At 44.0% G+C, this 23,558-nt stretch overlaps 1 protein-coding gene and 1 long non-coding RNA gene across 3 annotated transcripts; one reads left to right on the forward strand and one right to left on the reverse strand.

Moving 5' to 3' along the window:
* The first annotated feature begins 479 nt into the window (after positions 1-479).
* On the forward strand, positions 480-23,004 carry LOC128877249 (uncharacterized). Of its 2 annotated transcripts, XM_054124395.1 has the most exons (8): positions 486-684; positions 904-2,147; positions 3,890-4,033; positions 9,117-9,294; positions 18,960-19,171; positions 21,049-21,140; positions 21,833-22,025; positions 22,655-23,004. In XM_054124395.1, the coding sequence occupies exons 2-8, from the start codon at positions 1,241-1,243 to the stop codon at positions 22,933-22,935; spliced, it is 2,007 nt and encodes a 668-aa protein (XP_053980370.1). In that variant the 5' UTR covers positions 486-684; positions 904-1,240; the 3' UTR covers positions 22,936-23,004. The 2 variants fall into 2 exon arrangements, with proteins under 2 accessions (XP_053980371.1, XP_053980370.1); XM_054124396.1 differs by lacking the exon at positions 21,833-22,025 and having other exon boundaries at positions 480-684; positions 22,655-22,896.
* Positions 12,433-14,434, reverse strand: LOC128877260 (uncharacterized). The gene is made up of 2 exons (XR_008457222.1): positions 13,992-14,434; positions 12,433-13,340 (listed from the first exon to the last, which is right to left on the reverse strand). It is a non-coding gene; the product is annotated as an uncharacterized LOC128877260 (long non-coding RNA).
* Positions 23,005-23,558: the final 554 nt, after the last annotated feature.

The following is a 23,558-nucleotide window of genomic DNA, read 5'->3' on the forward strand; positions in this document are numbered from 1 at the left end:
CAATGTTTCAACAATTATACTTATGAGCAAATCCGAATGGTTTCTTTAACTTTTGTAGGAACTATGTATGTTTCAGCAACCGATTACAGATAGTTTGTTACATTATCCTACTTCGGAATACTGATAACACAACATGAGCACATTCAAGTCCCAAAATTGTCAAGCCTAAATGTTCTCGCTATATATATTCCGTAATTCGGGTTTTTTTTTTCTCGAGGGTGAGAAAGGTCCAGCCACAGGTAGAAGCCCTCGAGGCTCAGCGTCAGAAGTTTTTGTGGAAGCGTAATGGATCGAAATGATAAAGAGACACGTGCTGAGAGAAAGAAAGCCCCGGGGCCGGTGGTGAGGTGGGAGGTTGAGCAGGGTGAACATCGAGGCGGGGGTGAATCGACGGTGGCCTGTAGGCTCCAACCCCTCAGTAACGCGCCAGCCTCTGTCGAGGAGGCACCTACGGTTTCTGTGCTATGTTCACGATGTAAATACCCCCGCTGCGTCACTGAATTTCCATCGATGCTCCTTTTATCGTGTTATCAGACTAAATGCGAGCCAACAGCTTCCGACGAGATTATCCTTCTCAAGGAGGAAACACTCGTAACTGCTGACGAAGACGAAACAATGCGATGGTGATTTTCGCACGGTCGCGATCAACAGGTTAATTCTTCGCCAGCAAAATCGAGGCGTTTGGTGAGTTGACAATAGTTTACGGTTTTCATGGACAATGATTTCGTTTCGACAGGTAATTTTAAATATTTATCGAATACCTGTTGCGATTTAGAGTACTGTAAGGAGCTACGTAGCGTGATTTTGAGTGGTGTTCGCGGTGTAAGGGAAATAGTGGTGCTATTAAACACTAGTTTACGTGATTTTACGTGTAATTTATAAAATAATAATAATAATTTTCAGCTTTAAAGAAGATCTCTTTCAAAGAAGATCAACGAACCCCTTGCACGGCTACGAGGCAATCATCACCGAAAAGCGTCGACGCTGAACACGCGAGAGAGGCAAAGAAACCAAGCTGAGATGAGAATCCAATCTGCAGCGAAAGGTTCACCCGTGTCTCAGAGAGAACCGAAGGTGATCGAGAAGAACGAAAAATCCTACGTTTCATCGTCGCTGCGGGAGTACAATGAACCGAGGAGAAGTTGGTCCCTTCCCTCGGTAGATTGAAATAGGGACGATCTAGGACACGATCAAAAGAAGAGGAAACGGTCAAGTCAGCGAGGGAAGTTACGTTTACGAGATGGCGACGAGTAGTCCCGGACAATCGATACATCTAAAATCTCCGCGTAGTCCCCGTCAGTTGCCGCAATTGCCAACGATTCCAATCGGTGGTCAGAGAAGCCCCACGCAGCTCTCTGTGACCAAATCGCCTTGTACGCCGCTGGTCTTTGAGTTTCCGCCAGAGTGCTATCCAGAGACGCCCAACGCGAACTTTGACTTCGAGAAGTTTGCCTGTGGCAATCAGCCCGAATGCCCGCTCAGAAGCCCGAGCCACTATGTCCGTCAAGGATGCAGAAGTCCCAAGAGCCCGAATCGGGACCTGTTGCACTCTCCAGGCAGAAAATCCCCGATATTTCAATTCTGCGAGGCAAGGAAGAGCCTGGGGAAGACTATGAGCTATCCACCGAAGAGTCCAATCTCCGGGCCACCTATGCCACCGAAGAGGTCACCCAGTTCGTCGAGCTTTGGATCCAAGAGTCCAAAGCCTTTTGATCATCGAAGGAATTCCTGCTTCGGGTTGAGCGGATCGAAGAGCCCCGTGTCTCCGACGATCGTCACTCCGTTGTCTCACGGGGTGTCTACCCCGAAGCACTCCGAGGTGAGCCTCGACCACCAGTCGCAGAACAATGTTAGTTACAAGAACTGTGGATCGATGGGCTCATCGGCGGAAGGGTTGCTCAAGGAGAAGAGCGACAGTCCGAGCGATAAGAAGAATTCCAAGAGGACCAGCCACTTTAATCGAAGCCAGGGCTGCCTGGACGAGGTTGAGAAGAATCAGAGGAAAGACGACGATCTCGGTTACGGGAGAAACGAGAGGAATATCGCGAGGAGATCAACCAGCGATCTAACGGAGATCGAGGATGCGGATACGGAAGTGACTCTGCTGTCCAGTCCTAGGAGAAGAGGCTCGATGAAGGGCGGTCTTGGTGAGCGTTCTTTTAGATTACAGTTTACTCGTATTTTTGTTGGTGGACATCGCCGTGTGTCGTCCTCGTTAGATGACCATTGTGGGAACATTTTGTCGCGACCCATCTGACGTGGGCTGAGTAGGTCACCGTGTAGAGGGATCAGTTTAGAGATAGACTTTGTTAAAAAGTTTAGACGCGTGTTCTCTTTGACCTTATTTCTGAGTTACAGAAATTTTCATACGACGGTAATTGTTCCATTGAAGTGGAGTAACACGTGCCGACGAGTAAACAAGTGTTGTTAAAATATTACTTCCCATTGCCACGTATTATCGAATTCACCGTATCGAGAATATTTTTTATTGATCTCTGTTGGCCTCGTGACCGGTGAAATCGTGAATTATGTACATACACATTACGTAACACGTTTAATTACTGGAACATTAAATCGTACACGAGACAATGCTCTCACGTGGCGATTAACAAGCACGGATAGATCGGCTTAAATTCCAGTATGACGTTACGTGACTAATGAGATTTTCGAATCGATTATGATAAACATAACACTTGTCTGAGAAGGAAAGCTTCGCATAAAATCGGCAGGATGCTGTTGCGTCAGGTGGAAGTAATTCTGGTTGAAAAATCTCTTTTGCATCCGCAAAATGCGATAACGAGACGTGTTTTTAGAGCGCGAGAGCCGTCGTCACGTTTCACTGTTGAGCATCGAGTCTCGCAATCAGCGGGAATTGTCGAACGAAACCGCGGAATACGAATAAGGACACGTACATGGCTCAAATAATCGTTTCATCGGTTACGGTTTCACGGCTACAGGAATTTTGATCTTTTATATGCTTCGCTCGAACCAAAATTTTTACTTTTCAATTTAAGAACTTTTTTTTTTTTTTTTTTTAAATAATTTAAACTCGTTAGTTGCAAATAAAATATTTTTCACAAATGAATCGATACAACAGAATTCGAGGTTCCGTCTACGAGATCGGTAACGCGTAGACAAAGAAAGGATCGCAAAATCGAATCGCTCGGGTGTAATCATTTTTCCCAGGTTGCTCCTAAGCTCCGGCCTGATGGGATTCTCATTTAAAGGTCGGAGAATAAAACGGAACCAGTCCCATCTCTGCTCCTTTTCTACCCCCTTGAGTCGCGTTTCATTCGATTCTTTTCATTCCTCACAGCGTCCTTCTCCCTCCATCCTGGAGGACTGAAAGCCATAGGCTGTATTTCGAGAACATAATCCCGTAATCCTCTTCGATCTTTAATCCGTTCGCGAGTTCCAGCCGCGTTTAGTTAGCTCAGCGTTTCTCAAATTAGAGTCCGCTCGCAGATGATGAAAGCATCTCATATAAAAATGGCTAACACGTAAATACAGTTATAAAAAAAAGCAGTTTCGATTCATGAGTTAAATTCTACGCTAGGAGATCCGCTAAAAGTTGCGCTTTATCGAATGGAACATGTGTTTAGGCACAGATCGAGAAATACTGAGATAGCCGGTACAGGTTCCTCGTGTGCGCGAATGCGATCAAGCGCGAGAAAATTGGTCTCAATGATCGTTTCTAGTAGGAATTGTCGTTTGACGTGTTTCACAGGCATTTACCAGCGACGCTCAGCTAGAAATTATTGGCTTTTACCACATTGTGTCACGGCGGTTTATCTGCGGCGATCCCTTTGAACTGGTTCGCATTATGAATTCCCATCTCGTGTTTGATGAAATATCCTCACACGTGTTCACGTTTCTGTGTACGTTGCAGCCTACCTGGCGTCCAGACGTGGCTCCCGTGACAGTCAATGCTCCAATTTGTCGAACGTCAGCAACGAGGACGTGGGTCCGTTGAATTTCAGCGCGCATCCCCGCGGCAGACAGCGGAGAACATCAAACTTCCTTGAGCTACCAGGTAAGGACATTTTTCTCTCGTTAGTCATCCCTGGAGGGTTATTTTTCTTCGGTTTGGACGGTCGTTGAACGTAACACGATTTGGGCAGAATGACGTGAACATCTATGAAACGCGCTGTTACTGTTTTATTAGTACGGGGATGGCACCATTTGCCCGTAATGCTTCTCGACAATTTGTCCAATTTCGTTTGGCAGAACGAGCAATTCCTTAACTGTAGCTTACAGCGATGATCGAAGCAGGGAGAAAGACTTGATACTTGCTGTTCCTTCTTGTTTATCGAACATTAAGAATATTGGAATCTCGAAAACAATTACTCCGCGGAACTACGATTAACTAGAGTGCGGGTCTTTATGCAAAATAAAATCTTCGCGAACGTGCCTACAAAAATTTATTCTATAATTAATTTTATTCTGTAAATATTATAACGTGAACTTTACTTTCAATTTTGTTTATATTCTTGCATACTTTTTGTATTCTGTAGGGTCTTGCACATTCAAATTTCCTATAAATGCATAAAGATTCGCAGTCCAGTGATTACTAAGACTCGACTGCGAAAATCTCTCGCACAGTGTTACAAAGGTGCAACGGCGGTTTGACTTCCCATTGGACGATGACTTCAACGCATCGGTGGTAGCGCGCACGAGATTTTTTAACGCCGCGGTATACGTAACGCGGCAATCTTTTGGCCGCAACGCGTTTTCATGATCCTTTTCCAAGCCACCCCCGCGGCAATTTTTACAACACCGTCGCGTCGTGACAATCGAACGACAGTTTTGCAGTAACTGCGCTGCTATTTGTATCGAATGGAATCGGAAACGGTGGTGGCGCGGTGCGGCTTGGCCTGGTTTAAACTTCGAATGCACAATTCGAATGCGGAGCGAGGTCTTCGCTAACGAAATGAATGTGTACACGTATTCGATATAATTCGTTGTTTTCAGTGGTTGTGTCGCGGAAATTGGGAATCGCGTGAATTGTTTCTTAAGTAATTATCTCTAGGTAGCCGTGTAGATTTTCCTGGGCGGTCGATCGATTATGGAGTAGCGCCGGTGGCGCGCGAACTGCGTCAATATTTGACTTTGCCACTGTAATTATAGTGTCGCGGTTCAGCGGAGGACAAAGCCGCAAAGAAACAGAATGAAGGGAATTTAGCGAGGTTTTATATGACCATAATTGTAGAAAGCAACGATTGTCAATGTATGCTGTAGCTACGTTTGGCCACTTTTGCGAGGAAGAACGAGATACAACGGAAATGTAGAATGACTTTTTTGCGAGTGCGTTGTTCGTTGCGACAAAAATCTGTGCAATGAATAATCGTATGATACACGTGCGGTATTGTACCCACGCGTTCTATTTTCACCGTTTCTATTATTCTAAAGTTCAAGACAAAATACGTTCGCTCGGGAAGACCAGCAGACATGTTCAAACGAGAAATCGGGTCACGAGAAGTTTCGTGTCAACGAAACCGAATAATTCCGACGCTTTACTGTTACGGAAACAGACGAAACGTCCATTTACTAAATCGTAAATACCATATATACGCGTGTTAACATCTCCAGAAATGATTGATGTCTCCAAACTTTCTCTACGGTGTCACACTAGCAGGAGTATCCATGAAAAATTGAGAATATTCTCAAGTACGGTCTCACTCACCTCCACGAATTGTATGCGATAGAATAACATCCATTTCTATGGCGGTCGTTTCAACAAAAATCAATACAGCTCGGTTTACGATGGAATCGATACAAATCAGCAAACTCTAATTACGGTAATCGCGAGAAATATTACGGATATTTAGAACGTTATCGATTTTTATATTTTCGTCCAGAGAGTTAACGGGACGTCGCGAGACCAGATAACCCACCGTTTCCCAGATCCAATAGGACACGATTTTCCATCGGTACTTCAGATCTTCAAACGCTCGTCAAAGACGAACCCCTCGTTCGTCTCCTCCTCCTGTTCGAGTTAGCGGAGGGAGCAATATCACGCACGAAATTGTGAGGATAATTTCCAGGAGGTTTCCAGGCAGCTCAAGAGTACCTAATCGAGTGTATTACGTTGACGGATTACCCTTCGAGTATCCTAGGCGGTCGTATCTACACACCGGAAATTAATTACGCGGGCTACGTCCGTTGGGTAAATACTTTTCGTAAACAGAGGCCTTGCTGGGCCTTCTAGAACCACGGAAACGATCGACGGAGCGAAGGGATGGGAATCCTAACTCAGGATTTACCCGTTCTTCTTCTCTCTATTCCATTAATTAAAAATGTTATACGCGACTCATTTTGCCCAGAGTAAATAAATTCTCTCTCTGATAATGATTACTTCCCTCTTTTACAGATGAGAAATTCTGACTAATAATCGCGACTGTTGGCTAAAAATAGAAAATCAATAAGTACACAACGAAAATTATCGCGACCGCGAACCGTGACGCTACCGTAAGTATTGGAATTTTGATAACGCGAGTGAAAAAGCTTGGAAAAGTAAAAAATAAACGAATAAAAGATTGATACATGTTTGTCTGGTAGATATAAGATTTATTCGAATCGTTATTTTTGTAAGTGAATGCAGAGACGTGTACTGTCTCGAATTCGAAAGGGGAAGACGGACGAATCGATTTTGGCACCTTCAACGAGAAAAATGGTCAATCGGATTTCTGGGTCAATGTCGAAATTCTGATACATTTTCTCGTCCAATCTTGGGCGAATCGAGTTACCCGTGCCACGCGAACCGCCTCAAGCTCTGATCCCAGCATCGCATCGACATGCACGATCGAAATTAATTGCTGGTTAATTAATTGAAACGCGAGTCGCTTACTTAGACCAACATTCGTGGCATTGAAATTTCCCGCGTAACCGACGAAAACTAATCGGTAACTTGGACGGAGTGAAGTTCCAGCCAATGTCGTTGCTGCAATTAAATAGCTTGGGCGGGCGACGAACTTCTTGAGTGCCTCGTCGGTTGTAATTGCATTAAATGTCGAACCGTGGTACAATTTTCATCGAGAACTTTGCTCTCGCATGGGTCATTCCACGCGGAATCGATCATACGTAGCGGACGATGTCAGGGGTTTTGTTGAAATTGAATACGTGGTGCAGCTCGCGTAAAACAAGAGGAGGTTTGTTATTATATTGCTGAGAAAAACAAGGCGTTGAATTGTGCGTCCTTACCGATATAATTACGAACATTTTCATCTTCTAAACTACCAACGAATTGATAATAATCAATTTGGTGGCGCGTGGATGGCTATTACGAACGTCATCTCGTTGCCCTTCCGGCGTTAGTTTACCTTATAATAGAACAATCGATTTAAATCCGGTGCATTGCTCGTTGAAATTAATTAAAAGATGAATTATTGCGCACAAGGAGATATAATGTCCACGGGGGAAGAAAAGTATTCCGTTTAAGTAAAAATCGGTAACGATATCTCGGTGGCTTGTGCAATTATTAAATAGCGGTAAATTCAGCTTTGAGCCTCACTTCCATCGATTGATTCTTCTGTAATCTATAATTAGACCGAACGCGATAAGGAAATAGTTGTACCAAGGATAAGTACTTACGTTTACTTTGTAATTATCTACTTTCCGAGAACGATGGACATTCCGAATTATAAGAATACGAATACTTGGCCCACCTTTGACTGATCTGTAAACGCTGTAAAGAGCCCTATTTGACTTAAACTACGTCACAGAGGCTGCCCTTTGAATATTACGCGACGTGCAGGCTAAACGTCAGGTCTGATCTGGTCTTATTTGCACATTTCGGTTGAATAGTGAACGTATTCGCAATACTGTCAATTCCATTCGTAAATAGATATATCCTGGGAAGTACACATGTTCAGGGCACAAGTACCGTACAAAAATATCGTTTCATCGATAAAATTGGGAGTAAACTTTAATGGAAGTTGAAAGTGGTCCCGAAATAAACGTAAACATTACTCGCGTCCGATTCCTGCGCGATACCGATATGTTCCATCGAACAAAATTCTACGGGAATTTTCCAGAGAGGAATCAATTAAATTTCCTGCCTTTGACTCGAGAGCTTCGTCAACGAAATTTTCGTTATTTCGACGGTCGCGCGTCTAATGGTACATGCACTGCATCGTATGGTATGTTGTTTTAACACTCGAGATTTACTAAATTAATAACATTACGAATTATAAAGAATTAAGTTCATTGTAAAGGCTGACTGTTGTTTATGGTTTAATGACATAACTAACTGCTAATTGTTTTTATTTAAATTAATTTGATACTACATGGTTACTAAGTCGTTTACAATACGTACAGTAACATTCGATTTTCGATAAAATGATATAATAAATTTGTGATGACAAAGTTCGGCATCGTCTGCCAAATATCTGGGAAGAATTAATAAGATTCCGGCATTCCACGCAGCTACTTTTTAGAAATAACAATCTTTACGAGTACCATATAAAAACTAAACACTATAAAAGCAAGTGAATGGAAGGCCAGCGATTGATTTTTCCTTGCTTTTCACATCCCGAAAGAAACGCGGATGAAAATTGGCCATCGACACGCGACAAAATATGACTTTTCGAAAAGTCGGGCGAATTTTCCAGCGGGAAATTGCGAAGTGCTCGAAGCCAAAGCTTTGCCATCGCTCTCTACGACCGTCTGATCGCGGAAATCATTTCACGATTGGGGTCTTGAAAAAGTTTAAGCGAAAAATAATCGCGAGCCGTTTAAGCGAAAATTGAAGACTTTTTTTTTCGCGATTGGAGAACGGTCTGTCGAAAGAAAGTTGACGGAACATTTAATGAGAAGTTTAACATGCAAACTCGAGGTCTTTGGATCGGCGAGTTCTCGATTTAACGGTGAATTCGAGTTGTTCAACTTAATTCTAAAGTTTTAAAGTGCTGCGTTATGATCCTGCGAAATAGGACCTATTTTAACGTGCAATAGAGTTTCACAGGTGTCGGAAACGAACGACAGTATCGATTCCGTTATCGGTTAACGAAGAGCAATATCTGATTAGCAAAACGTCCAGCCAATATCTATTGTGTCCGTTGCCTCGTTCGAGGTAATAACATAGCTTTAATTAACTGTCCATCGTTGATACGTTGCAGTGCCAGATCACATCAGACCACGCGTACACAGTTTACCAGAAAAAGCATACAACCCGAGAGCCGGTGACGATCTCTATCGACTTCGGGCGTTCAGCATCACCCATAAAGGCGTCGTTAATCGGGGCGATTCGATTATTTCGAGACACAGCAGGAGCAACACTTCCGTCAACAGTAGCAGGTAATCAATCACGAATAAAATAGACGCCTCGTTCCTTCGATTACGTTGCGTATCATTCTCACGGGATAATTCGTTCTTCTAAAGCGAGTATCGGTTGCTAACTACTGTTCGCTTCTCACTTCGTTAAACGTCTCTACTCCGTAAAACTTTCATTCTTATTTTATATTTCGACTTACATAAGTAAAAAATCGTTTCGTTCGGCAGTTTTACAGCGATCTTTCGCGGAGGATCCGTTACATTTTCCCTATAAAATTTACGTATAAACACTACCATGGGCCACGATTTGGAAACATCGAAGCCGATAATGGAGCGCGTTCTTCGTACACACTGGCCTGATTATGCTCTCCTACTTTCAGCATTCCGGCTTCTTTTCGTTTCCATTGAATCGCGTCGAATCCGACCTAGAACGGGAACAATGACAAGCAAAATGGGCGACATGTCGTTCATCGATCACGTCACGTTCTCTCTGACTTATCGCAGCCGGCATTTAAGTCCAATTTCCGTGTCACGAGGTTACTACGCCGTAATTAATTAGTTTTCGACATGTTACATTCGGTTTTCGTGTCGAGCGTCATTCAGCCGGTTAAAGACCGCTTTATTTGCCTTATTTCACTATCTACAGTCCGAGATAGACAAATCGTTCGTATTGTACTCGTTCTCCAAATATTCAGAAAAGTCTTTCCAATACAATTCGTTCGATCGATTTTCCGTGAATCGTGACATCGATATCTTTCTTCGTGACCGATGAAATGTCGAATACAATGTATGTTAAACGGAAGTATGTCACCAAAAATTTGACCAGTGCAATTTCAATTACGCAGCGACGCGGTAACCTAATCACGCTTGAAGCCTCGCTCTACTTCAGCGTCACTCCTCTCGCCCTTTGTACCGTCGTGGCATTAGGGGATCTAGTCGGAATAGAATTAATGGAGCGCGCTCATCGAACACTCGACTACAGTGAAAATGAATTTGGTTGGTCATTCAAAGCCACTATCCTCACCAGAAACTGTATAAATTCGCATAATCGAAATGGTATCGTCCAGCTGTTGCTAAACATCAAATATAAATGTATATCAAATTAAAGGACCATCAACTACACGATTATACGTTGCACAGAATTTTAATTGGCTATCAATTCCTTCAACAAATTTCTGCCTATTTCTGCCTATTTCTGTACAAGGGTGCGTGATGTTTCCAATGGAGTTGCTCGAATCGTGATACCTCGTAGGATCGCTCCGTTCGGATCCCTCTACCTTTCGCTCGCGATAGCCCATAAGTCTTCCCTTCCGTGACAAAGAAAAATCGTTTCTACCCATAGGAACGATGTTTGTACCCAACCCACCGTGAAATAATTCTCGCGATAGAGGTTTATGAGAATCGGGCCTCCCCTCCCCAAAAATTTAATCCGCTCGCGATACTCTGACAAAGGGGGTGAAATCGACGATCGCGAGCGGTTGTTTATATCGAAATTGCGTTTCGATGGAACGATAGAGGATCGAGTTTGTTGCGGTGAAAGGTCGATAATTCGATCGTGTTGAGAAGCGGAACAGTGAATCGTGCAAATTTCCTCGTGTTTTGCGTAATTAATGAAATTATACAAGCTTCGTTTGCGAAGCAGTGAAAAATTCATGGGAAAAACGAAGTACGTTTTAAAATTGAATCCCTTGCGCCCCGAGAACTCCTTCTGCTGTTACGTTTTTGAAATCTCATAAGACGGAACGGTGGCTCGACGCAGTCGACAAACCACCCTATTATGGATGAACGTTATGCTTAGGGAAAATATTCGTTGTACGGTGTTAGGTGCTGGTTTATAACTTGGCTCGCCTAGAATATCTCGGTTATTCTAAACAGTATGAAAAAAAGCGGCTCAGGTGGAAGATTGTTTGATTTTTTTTTACGACGCATCGTACACCACAATTATGTAGAAAGATGAAAAACGGGAATTTGTGATTCTTTTGCTGCAAAATGTGTATCTTGAATCCCTAAATACTTTGGGAATATATTCTCGAAACCTGAAGGTGTAAGATGTAAGAAGAAATCGATATTTTTAAGGTTCTGGACTAGAAGAACCCCTTAAATTATGTACATTTTTCTGTCCCAAAGATTTTCTTTCGTCCGCTACTTTGGAAAGCACCGATCCAGAGTCTCACCCTCGGCGGTATGTTCAGCATTTATCTTGACGAATCCCTTTTCTTTCCGGTACTCGTCTTTCAGCTCGACGTACGTTCGTTTCCCTGGAAAGTTTTCGGTGCTCTTTGCATATTTACCCTGTTTACCAAAGGTATTGAAATTCCCCTGCGGCCTTGGGGGTCTGGCTTTCGCGAAGCCGGAGGTCGTAAACGAGAACCCTCGTCGCAGCATGGGTGGCCTGTAAAATTTTCAACATCTTCCGCGTGTCCCACGAGTCCGCGGGCCCCGCTTAATTTTGGGGTGGAGACACAGCGAATTTTCTCATACCTTAACCCTGTCGCTTTCCCTTTTATATCTCTCACCGCGTATCATCTTACCCTCGGGCACCTTCCCTTAGTCACGAGAATGGATCGACGACAACTTTAGCGAAAAGATCGTCAACTCGTCGTTCGTGGCAATGAATTTAGTCACTCGCGGTAATGAATTTACTCTCTCGTGGTAACTTTGAGTGGCAGGAGGAATTGAGTTTATCGTCCAATTTATTTCATCCTACCGACCAGAAGTATGATTTTTTTTTTTTACCTAAAACTTTGTAGATATTTATACTTATACTTTATTTACGGGCAATCTGCCCTTGATATCAAGTACAATTTAATAACAATGACAACAAGAAAAACAAAACGAAAATGGAGACAGTTACGGTATCTTATAACGTAACGTGTTCAAACTTGATTGGGCATCTGCAAAACTGCAACGACTGACCATTTAAATGCTAAAGGTGAGTGATGAAAAAGATCAACAGATATATGAAGGCATATTCTTCGATAGACCCTAGAATTTATCGATATTCTGTTCGTTATCCTGTCTACGATTCTGACACGTGCCTCGTTGAAATTCGATGAGCTCCATTATTCGAAAGTGCACCATCTACCGTATCCGCGCTTATATATTCCGCAACCGAGGAAGCAGGGACGAAGGCTGGCATGGGAACGAATAAAAGCGCTAAAGTATCTTAGAAACTTTATTATACAAAGATTATCGAATACTCGCAACGAAGTCTGGGATCGAATACGTGACAGTGATGTAGAGGTTTACGCGTTCAAAGGAGGATCGAAGAGTCGATTGAGGTGTGAATCCTAGGAAGAGAAGGTAATTGGCGGTGAACCACGCCGATTGGAGGAGAGCCAGCTCGTGGCCGAAGGCTTCCAAAACGTTCCCTCGTTTTCTTCTTCTTCTTTTTTTCATTGTCACGCAGCACAGAATGCCGCTGGTTATTTCTGTATCGCACCCCGATTACTGGACGCCTTGACCCGTCGATCGGTCGTTCGACTCGACTCTGCGTACGTCTTCGATCCATGAGTCTTTTCAAAAATTTTATCTGGTCGGGGCTGTGGAGAGGTAAAACCGAGGGAGTCTGGTATATACATCGTCCTATGGTAAACGTTGCCTCGCGTTCGTTCTTCCCGGCTCCCTTCGAACGAAAACGCTGAATGCGAACAAAGGATCCGTGGTTCGACGTATCTGGAATCAGAGGTTGAACAACCTTCCAAACTGTTGCAGCCGTTCCTCTCGAAGCCCGCATGTTCGAACGGAGCGCGTAAAGTAAACGGTGGCGGTGGATCGTCCGTTGCTGGAGTCGAGTGAGAAATACCGCGTTCTAGCCTCCCCTGCGTGGCACGGCGTCGAGAAAGGGTTTCTGTTGTTGCTTCTCTTCTAGTCGCTGTACTCGATCGTCTCCTCGAACTCCATCGACTGCTGGGACTTGGTCGACGACGAGCTCACGGATTTTATCGACGAGGACGACTCGATCACCGACTTGGACTGGACACTTTGCACGGACTTCATCGTCGAAACGGACGTTGACTCCGACGAGACGTTCAACGACTGTGCGACCAGACTGTCGGCGGATTCGTTTACTAGAGCACAAACAACGCACGAGCTATCAGTAATTCGACCAGCCTATACCAGCGCATGGAACGCGTTTGTCAGTTGGGATCGATACATTTTCTCGGTTGGTTATAATTAAATTTGGCATTTTTAAATTACTGGTACAATTGCTTTCGTTCGTGGCGCGATTCGATTTGACAGAAGGTCGTTCTTTTTTGAAATGCATCGAAATTGTAGAATGAAATTTTCCAACGCGGGCTTTCATTTTTCAGATAATCGAGTTGGAACGCCGCGATGGGTTGCGCGCGAGCACTATTAAAATTCGAATCAAACAATTTCGTTTTGTATTTCTACCGTGCCAGAGCAACGTTCAGATACGGTAATACTATTCCCTGGATAAAATATTCCTCCTTTGAATCCAGAGAAGGCAGATAAATTGAAAACTATGTTTACTTCTACTTTCTATCCGAAACGAACTGCCTCCAACTCGAGAACTGATTGAAAAGGTAGTCGCTCAGTCAAGCTGACAGATTTCCACGAGCCTTTTTCGAAAACTGTGATTATCGCGGAAATTGAAACAAAATTTCGCGTCTGCCGATCTGTTACACCTGGCTCGGCAAAGTTCGGAGGTAGAAGATGAAGGATTTGATCGCGGGTCGGATTGAATTTGTCACACGCACCTTTGGCGACTTCCATCGTGGAAGAAATGTTCCGCGTCGGTTTTCCGGTGCTCGGTGGTGTTTCCAAGGGATGAGGAATCGAGCGCGAACAACTCGGGATCGAACTTGCGAATGGGACGAACGTCGGAGCTTCGGGTTATTCTAAACCGGTATCCAGACGTGGGAGAGGGAAAGTTCGCGGTCACGTGACAGACGGTTTCCTGGCCAGGGGATCAAGGGGAGAGAAAAGTTCGACGTGTTTAGCGGCTTTTACGACGCGAAGAGGAGTATTCGTGGAATTTCGAATGGCTCGCGACGTATGCATCTCGACGGCTGAGTCAATGTTCTTCCGACAGGGATGCATCGCGAGATCTCCACAATCGATGATTCTTTCGTCTCCGCGAATCGTCAACGACTATGAGTAATCGTATAGTGGAAGTACGAGTGGCAGAGTGCCAACATTTGAGGGTAATGTATCAGCAGTTATCCCTCGTGATAAAAAATCTTGTCTATATTGTTTTTTAAACATCAATATCAATTGTGCTCTCGAGCTTTTGAACTCGTATAATATACGTTACGGACGTGGATTTTCGTTATTTTTCGTCCGAAATTCATCCCAGTAGTCATTCGCATAAAACACTCCGCGTAATCACTCGCTCAAACTGCCAAACGTATTTGACGTTGAAGAGCGATCGCGTGATCGGACACAACAGAAACATTTGCCTGGTCTGGTTACCCATCGAGCACCATACAGATGAAGCTGTCCTTTCGGATAATGATAATGATCACCAACGAACATCGTTATTCGAGTTTCGTAGGTTTCACAATTACGGGACGCGGTATACTTTTACTACGAAAATAGCGATCCGTAATGCGTTTACAGGTATGTTATTTTTCTCTGAGATGTACCGAGGGCTCTTGGCGTCGCGGTGTAGAACGAGAGGATGATCTACAGCCGGGGCAAGTAACCCGAGTTCAATGAGAGGAAGTCTCGAGAGGGTAACTCGAGAGAAAGAACTCATCTTCCAAGGAATTAGGATCGACGTTTGTTAGGTTCGATTAAATGAACCGAGAAAGGCGAGCCACCGTGCTGCGTTGATCAAGCGAACTCTATTCTATTCGTTTCCCTGGCGATATAACTTTAACGAGACTTTCGATTGCAGATTTTTATTTCGCGTTGCTTGCACCGATATGCTGAAAAAGTGCGGTACCTTGGAACTTCCTGAAACAGCATCTCGCGGACGATTTTACGAGCTTTGACGAGATTCGCGTGATAAAAAATGCACGACTACGTACTTCCCGAGCATTGTCGTAAAACTTTACTCGTTCGAGAAATACGCGAGATGCGGGAACGCTGAGTTTAATTATCGAGGACGTTGTGGAAGAGCTCGACTCGAGTTTCGTACGAATTAAAGCGGTCCAGACAGTCTGTGGACTCGGTTTCCGTAATTGTTCGCTCGGAAACTGGTGTTTGGTTGTCTCGAGGTGATTCGTAATCGGATAGGATGCTGTCCAGCCGTAACATAGAAACCGTTTTCACGAGATTTCCGTTTCTCGGTGTTACACGACGTGAAAAATAACTGTAGGAATTACGAGTAGTTCGCGTTCACCTTCGTTCGCAAATTATTCTCGATCGTCGAGCGAAGGATTTACGCTCTGGCATTATTCCGCGCTATGGCACACGAGCCCTGTTTACAGCGGAAAAGCTCGTTGAATTTTGGCCAGCTTCGCGAATTTCCTTTACACGTTTTCTTACGATCGGTTCGACGTGATTCATTTCAGTAAAGGAGACGTGCCAAAGTGAAACGACTCAAGATATTTCATCCGATGGTTTTTTTTTTCTAGTTCGTACTAATTTGCACGCGAGTTAACATTTGGAAGCGTGATTCGATCTTCGAGACGTTAAGCCAAGAAGAAAATAAATCGTCGTTCGAAAGGAAGGTTTCGTTCGGGTACGATTTATTTATGTCTCTTCTACTTGAAGTCACGATTTCCTGGGCCTGGAACATGAGTCACGAGTGATTGTAACAGACTTTTCCTAGTCTGTGACTAACACATAATCGCTGAATCACGAATCAGTTAGACCGTGGAATCGAATTTTCGTGGGCATCGTCCAAAGTTCCGTCGCGTTCGGGGCGATAAATAAACCTATTTGAGGTAATTGTCAGCCAATATCGAATCTGACCCAATTAATTCTACGGATATTTTGACGGGAATCTTAATTATTGCTCCATCGTGACGTTGGCGCGGTAAGAGCATTGCCAGACAGATCCGTCGTCGCGAGAATAGAACTCTTTATTTATATGTATTTGTTGTAACAAAATGATGACTAAGGCTGCGCTATTTTTACACACCGTAACAGGCTGGCCCAAGGTGATTTTCACTGTACAAATTTAAGTGCAAAATTGAATTTACCGAACATCCACGACTGAAATTCTATTCGGGCGTGAAACGATTCGAGGGTGTTCCGAGGTCCGAAGCTTTTCCTTTTATTCGGAACCGGAATAAATTTGCGAAGCATTGAAACTTGTTAACACTCGGACGTACCAGTTCTCGCATGTACGTTTCTATATTTTTTTAACATTCTTGCAATGTTATCCGAGCAAAAATTATACAAGCAAACCTCGACATGAATATTTCTTAATTATTCTCTTTTATTATCTAATTCTTAGGATTCACTTCTATTAAGTAGATTTACCAGCAATAATTTCGTCGACGTCCTGTCATCGTCAACGTGAACGTCGTGGTTTCGACGACACGTTTTCAACATATTTTTTCCCCGTCGTCTTCGCGTGCTGTGGTTCTCTCCAAGTTCTATAATATTAGACAGTTCCCGAAAATAGTCACAGCATCTTTGTGGTCCGCGTTAGTTAGGCCTACGAGAGGGATCCCGCAGGGAACGCGTTCAGGAGAATAAGTTTCACGCAGGGTGGCCGGTTTCCAGGGTCTCGTGAAAGGTTTTCGTCGTCTCTGCTCTCCTTCTTCGGCAACCTTTTACGTAGAAATGACTATAAATTTACGTTCTCCTGGACGACGGAGTGCTCGGTGAGGGTTAATGAGATTCTTTGGAAAGAAGTTTCGACTATTAAACAATTCGGGAGAATAATTGAACTGTAGGAGATAACTGGATTGAAAACTGTTTCTACTGTCTGTTAAGATTGGTCGTTTAGAGATGCTGGCTGTTGCGCCAGGTTTATACACCGATGAAAACATATTAAACTTTAATATTTGCCAACGATTATGGTAAATATTTCGAGCGAAAAGGAAATCCACTGTACAAGAACTATTATTATTGTACATGGTGCAGCCTTTGCAATGAGTCACAGAAGCATTCGTAATTTCTCGTCAGCTGGCGTCAGACTATTGGAATTTAGAATACATGTCACTTCTTCGCAACATAAGTATATAAATAAAGAAGATACATGCAGAAGATAGTTGTTCTGTTAAAAGAAATCGGGTTGTTACGGGAATTATTGCTCTGCTCGATGGGTTGGGTCCTATCTTGAAATAGACGATGTAAATATTTGCACCGTTTTTTCGTTTTCTTACCGGGATCCTCCGTTTATATATAACTCCACATCTTCAGCGCCATCTTCGTGGTTGGTTTACACACGTGCCAAGCCTGAGGAATGCACGGGCATTGTTCTTGGCCGGGAAGCAACAAGCTGTCCTAACGCAACGCGACGATAAACGCGAGAAGATGATCGTAACTGACGACAATCGATCATTCATCTCAAAATGGTATCGTTTGCGTTTACCATTTGCTGACGTATTTGAATATATTTACCGGCCACGTGTTGCATGTAGGAGTCGCGCGATTGCCGTCCAGTCATTAGCATCTCAAATATTGCTCGAACATGGAACCGAGGAGTAACAAGCGACTCTCTTTCGTTTTCGAGAAATAAATTTGTAAAAATATCCAACTTTCGATTGACCAGTGGCACAGTCGGTGGAGTGTCAGGTTGCAAAATGAATCTTTGCTCCGGACTTGGTTCGATTTCGGTAGGAGTTTGTTTTTATCATACTTTATTATGAAAACTACGTTTTTATATATTAAGATTACTTTCGTAAGGATTATTTTGTAATCCACATTGTTTGATGTTACAGTTACAATCAATGTTGCGTTTTGCGCGAATTGGAACTTGGAATTTCTCGGCACAAGTCGAGCTTACGCACGCCAGACGTCGTAAAGCGCCTTCGTCGAAGCAGAAGGGTGGAAAAAGGCTTTCCCGTTTCATGCTCAGCGTCGCGTTTGATCGCGCAGAACCACCCACTGGCTTTGCGTTGATTTTCCACCCGATCCCAGGCTAATCCCGCGTCTCCCGCCTCCTTTCCACGTGTTCGCTTTGTATCCGACATCGTGCACGTAAATTCGTTTAGTCCGTCGATCGATAAGGCTTGCGGCCGTTTGCGGCTCCTGTTGATCGGGGTCGAAGACGCGTTCTCGAATCGGAAATTGTTGGTAATGACCAAACACACCCGTATTGCATCTGGTTTTACGGTAATCGCGACGTCGGGAACTTTCCTTTCGGAAAGTTTGTCGTGTTTACGCAACGTTTCGCGTAGTCTCCCACCGATTCGAGAGATTCAATCGTCAGAGAAATTGATTTCACGGACACTACAGATGGTGACTCCCACGCGGAGGCACGATCTTTCGAGAGATTCGATTCAAACGTTCTCGGCTCATTAGCTTACACCCTCTTAGCTTTCACCTGCTCGAACGCCATGGAACGGGTATAATCGGTTCGCGTCTTATTGTTAGAAACTTTGTAGTGGCTCGGAAAGGGGGTTGCGATTTCGCAGCCTGTATTTCACTCGACGTCGACGGTGATGATTTTTCCTGTTCACGATGCAGGACGAGAGCAACGTTGATACGTATTTATCGAGGTCGACGTGACATCGTTTTTACACACTTTCTCAAAAATTATTTCTTGAAAACGTGCACTATATTAATCAAAGTGTTACCCCCTTTGTCCTCTTTGTTTGCAGAAACAGCAATGTGTCGGGGGAAAGATCGCCGTTCGAGGGTTCGTGTTGCAGCGGACAAGGGGTTGCCGCGGACAGCACAGAAAGCGACGAGATCGAGGAAGAGATCCCAAAGTATCGAGTTGTTTTGCTCGGTGATTCCGGTGTCGGGAAAACCGCGCTGGTCTCGCAGTTCATGACCAGCGAGTACATGAACACGTACGACGCCAGTTTGGGTATGTTTCAATCGTTAACGTCTTTCTATTACCTGCATTCATTTGATACGATCTGTATCCCTCGCTGACATCTTTTATTTATCCAGTAATCAGTACAATGTTTCAGTGTCCCTTGCAGGCTCTATTTAATACCGCGGTAAGTCTTTTCAAAACGTTAGCGTGCAGAAATATCCATCGTTTACATAACGACTGAATATTCGCTCTCTTTTCACCCATGCACCCTTTCATCGTATCTTTCTTTTGTTTCGATCCTATGAGTCGCATTACGGTTCTGGAATTATCGAAACTCGAATACTTAAATTATACGCGCCAAACATTTTCGTCGGATTTCAAGGTTTGTTTGGAGTCGAGCCAACTACTTGCTCTAGCTGCATCGTTATCCACCTTTCTCGATGCAGTCTGCTTCGAATCACGTTTTCCACGTGTAATCGGTAGGGACTTTGTCGAAGAAATTGGATCTTTAACTAAATTCCATTATCGAAGCGAAAAGGGTTGTTTCGCTGAGTTTCGTCCGAGTCGTGCTGTTCGTTGCTCGCGTGGAAATTCTTTTCCTTGGTCGCAGCACTGGAAGGCTAATTTTTCAGCAAGAGTTGAAAAGAAGATCATCGGCGAACGGAGAATAAGTTCTTGATGAAACGTATCGTGGCTCCGAAATGGTAGCAACCGTAATACCGTAGCATTGTTCGCTAACTTCAATTTTACCGGATTCTATCGATCTCTTTGCTGTCGGTTCTCGGAGACCCAGGTTAGCTTTAATGAAACTCTTTGACAAGGTTAGCCGTCTAGGGTTAAATCTCCCCAGTGACAAATAGATTTTTCACATCTGGCACCGTGGTGGACAAACTCATGAAAGAAAAGAAAAAAAAAAAGGTTGAAAAGGAAAACATTATTACTTCCAGCGGAAACTGAAATTATTTCCTCGCGTTTCCAACGGCCGCTTCAAGTTTCGCTTCCACTTTGAAACCGCGAAGTGATCCTGGCGGACTTCTCACCGACGCGCTTCGGCTGGAAGGAATTCCGTGGTTACGCGAGCAATATTAATTATAAATGCATGCACGAGATCACTGCAAAGGCTCTGATTTAATGAGTGTTTCCATTACTTGGCCACCTTTCAGCGCTATCTGTAACGGTCAGGCTACCTTTAATTAATTTCTTTCGTTCTCCGGTTCTAACCATCGGGCTCTTATAACATCCCGTTCCGATTCACCTTCTGTTACCATAGAATTTGAATTCCGCCATTAAATCGAGTGTCTTTATTGCTTCGATCTGCTCCCAAGATATTGTCGGAGTTGTTTCAAATGATTCTCTGTCATCGACGTAATTATTTCAGAACAGAATAGGTTAAAGAGATTCAGTGTAAGGCGACGTAAAGGCATTGGTCTGTCGAGGAAGGCCGCGTTTATAATTTTCCCAGCAGACCACCCTCGGTTGTTGTTGAAATAAACGCGATCAGCTGGCTGAGCAGTAATGGGAATTTCGTGTAGCTCTGTCAATGCGGATCGTTAACGAGACTCCCAGCTGCAGGTGTATCCGCTGGTCCGCACAGACGCGCTTATTACAGGACAATTATTATACATTCTGTGCCGCGCTGAAGCGATTACGCTCGGGTTTATCCCCTCGCCATTCATCGGGACCGTTTGTGTTTTGAGGAGACGTCTCTTTAATGCCGTTATTGCTTCAAGCTTTTACAAAGATATTACTTGCTCGAGGGTGTGGGCTATCGTGACATATGTTAGCTTTACAATACGCGCGCTTTATTCAGATTTAATCTTCTCACGTAGTATAGTTCTTACGTTAAACATTCTCGAAGCGTGGCTTGTTTTTTTAAAGGTCAGGGTGGTCGCAACCCTTAACGATGGACCACGTTATTGTTACAGACGACGAGTTTGGAGAGAAGACAGTGTCGATTCTACTTGACGGAGAGGAGTCGGAAATGGTGTTCATCGACCATCCTCACGTGGAGATGAGCGTAAGTGGCGTTATCGTTTCCAATTCGGGGTGCTCACCTACGCACCCGCGTCGCGGGACAATGCGCGTCCACCTGAAATTGTGCGAACGCGTTCTCCCTCGCAATTAAACGTTCTCGTGGGTTGAATTGCTCCAATGGAAAGGCAAGAGGTCACGAAATAAATGGAAACATAAATGTTAACGATAAATTTCGTGCGGCAAGCGTTCTTCGATGTATTTAGTATACTGAAGTATCAGTCGTTAAGAGGAACGAGTATTACGCTAGCACAGTGCAAGTTCGACGTTTAACTTCTCGTTTGATATTTGTAATTGTTCTCCGTGCAATTATCGTCGGTTGGAAAGGGGGTAAACTAGAGTTGCTGTTCCAAGCTATTAGATGCAAAGCTCCTTAGTTTTCATTCCCGGCGATACTGTTCAGCGACGCGGTAATTGCTTCGCGAAAGACAGCTCGAATTCGTTGAAGTTGGCCGAAAGGTTTTACTCGAGCAACGTCAACAAAATTAAATTGGAAATTTTTCTTAGAGAAATCGCAACGATTCGAGAAGTCTGTATTAAGATAAGAATCGTTTCCATTTGTTTCCATTTTGTTTGGGATTATCAACGTAATATAAGACGGTTCAACGTTACAGTGGAAAATGTATGAAGGTATTCGATACGAGAAAGTATGTAAGTAGCTTTATCAATGTCGCGCAGGTGGAGAACTCTTTGTCGACGTACGAGCCCCACGCCTGCATCGTCGTCTACTCTATCGTGTCCCCGACGAGCTTCGAGGTAGCCGGGGAGATATTGCATTACTTGTGGAGGGAGCACTACACCCAAGAACGAACCGTTATCGTCGTTGGCAATAAGTCCGACCTCGCGAGAAGTCGCACAATCTCGTCCAACAGTAAGATTCTTGAGGCAGTCCGTAATTACGCAAGGTGGACCAATAACGGTTAGCATCTTCAACGTTGCGATGGGAGAACAAATCTTCAAAGTTTCAAAGTACACAGAAGCTCGGCCTTATCTCTTGGAACATTACGCTATCCGAATATCTAAGATATCAGAATTACTAATCGTAGGCTTCGAACCAGTTCAGGTCCATATGCCTGTTACTAATTGTTATTGGTCGACCGTATACGCAAGGTGGTTTGATAAATATTCGTTCAGCAGGATCGAGGAGAATGTATTCGTCGATAGGTCGAACGCAGAAATAAATAATCAGCTGAAGGATTTCCAAATAGTTTTTCATCTGCGACTCGAAATACTGGGTCTCGAGTGCGAATGCTAAGCTACCGATTCGATCGATTCGTCTCTCTCTACGAATAAAAATTCTCCACACGTTATGGACGCCAAGGTTTTAATAAGCTCGATGTTTGCCGAGCTACGCAAAAATTCACGAATATCAAAGCCGAAGGTTGAAAGACAGACGCGATATTGCGAGCGTATCGATGCCGAACGAAATGGCTGGAATTTCGATGAGAAGTTCCGGGCCCAGTTGCGAATTCCGTGATCGAATTCCGTGTTCTTTCGCAGAGGGAAAGCTGCTGGCGACGTCGAGGGAATGCAAGTTCATCGAAACGTCCAGCGGTATGCAGCACAACGTGGACGAACTTCTGGTGGGTGTCCTGAAGCAGATTCGGCTTCGCGAGATGCGCGACAAGAAGCTGAAACGTCAGGGCAGCAAGGGAAAGATTCTATCGAAACTTCATGGCAGCAAGACAGCTGTCAGTTTGAACCTTGCCAGGGAAATACTGAACAAGATTTGTATGAACGACAGCAAGAGCAAGAGCTGCGAGAATCTGCATGTGCTCTAAGGACATCGTGCAGCGGTGATGATCGATTTCCTCTGAGTCGAATAAATCTCGAATCGTTGTAGATGTTTATTATTCACAAAGATCGCACGATTTTTGTCTGCTGAGTATCGGTGCTTAATGGGTGTATCGATAGTCCGAGATTTCTTAACGAGATCTTCCACCTCTGATCTTGTCAAAACACTGTTCGGTGTGTGGGTGAAATGGTCCTCGAATTCTGGATCGTGACGTCTAATTCTAATCTTTTACCTTGTAACGAATTCAGGCCTAACACTGTCCCGGAAACTCGATGGACGCGCAAACAAGGAAACTTTCGCCCTTCCAATCATGCTCCGTCCCTCGAATATTTGCTTTATCTTCCGCTTGCCCGTCAGTGGTAAGTAAACATCGTTCACAATCGTAGAAAACAGGTGGAAATGCGATTGCGAGCGAGGGACCACCTCGAACACGTGTGTGCTACCAAATTCGAAGCAAGGAGCATCCCTTCGTAATTTTACTTTACTTTTACAAACGACTATCGAAAAGGCAACTTTCGTATACTGACTCGTACCTTCGGAGTTCATATATAAAATAAGTTAAATATAATTATTATCGAAAAAATGGAACATATCTGATAGATTAAAAAA

The sequence above is a fragment of the Hylaeus volcanicus genome, chromosome 5 (genome assembly GCF_026283585.1).
Source record: "Hylaeus volcanicus isolate JK05 chromosome 5, UHH_iyHylVolc1.0_haploid, whole genome shotgun sequence".
Lineage (NCBI taxonomy): Eukaryota > Metazoa > Arthropoda > Insecta > Hymenoptera > Colletidae > Hylaeus > Hylaeus volcanicus.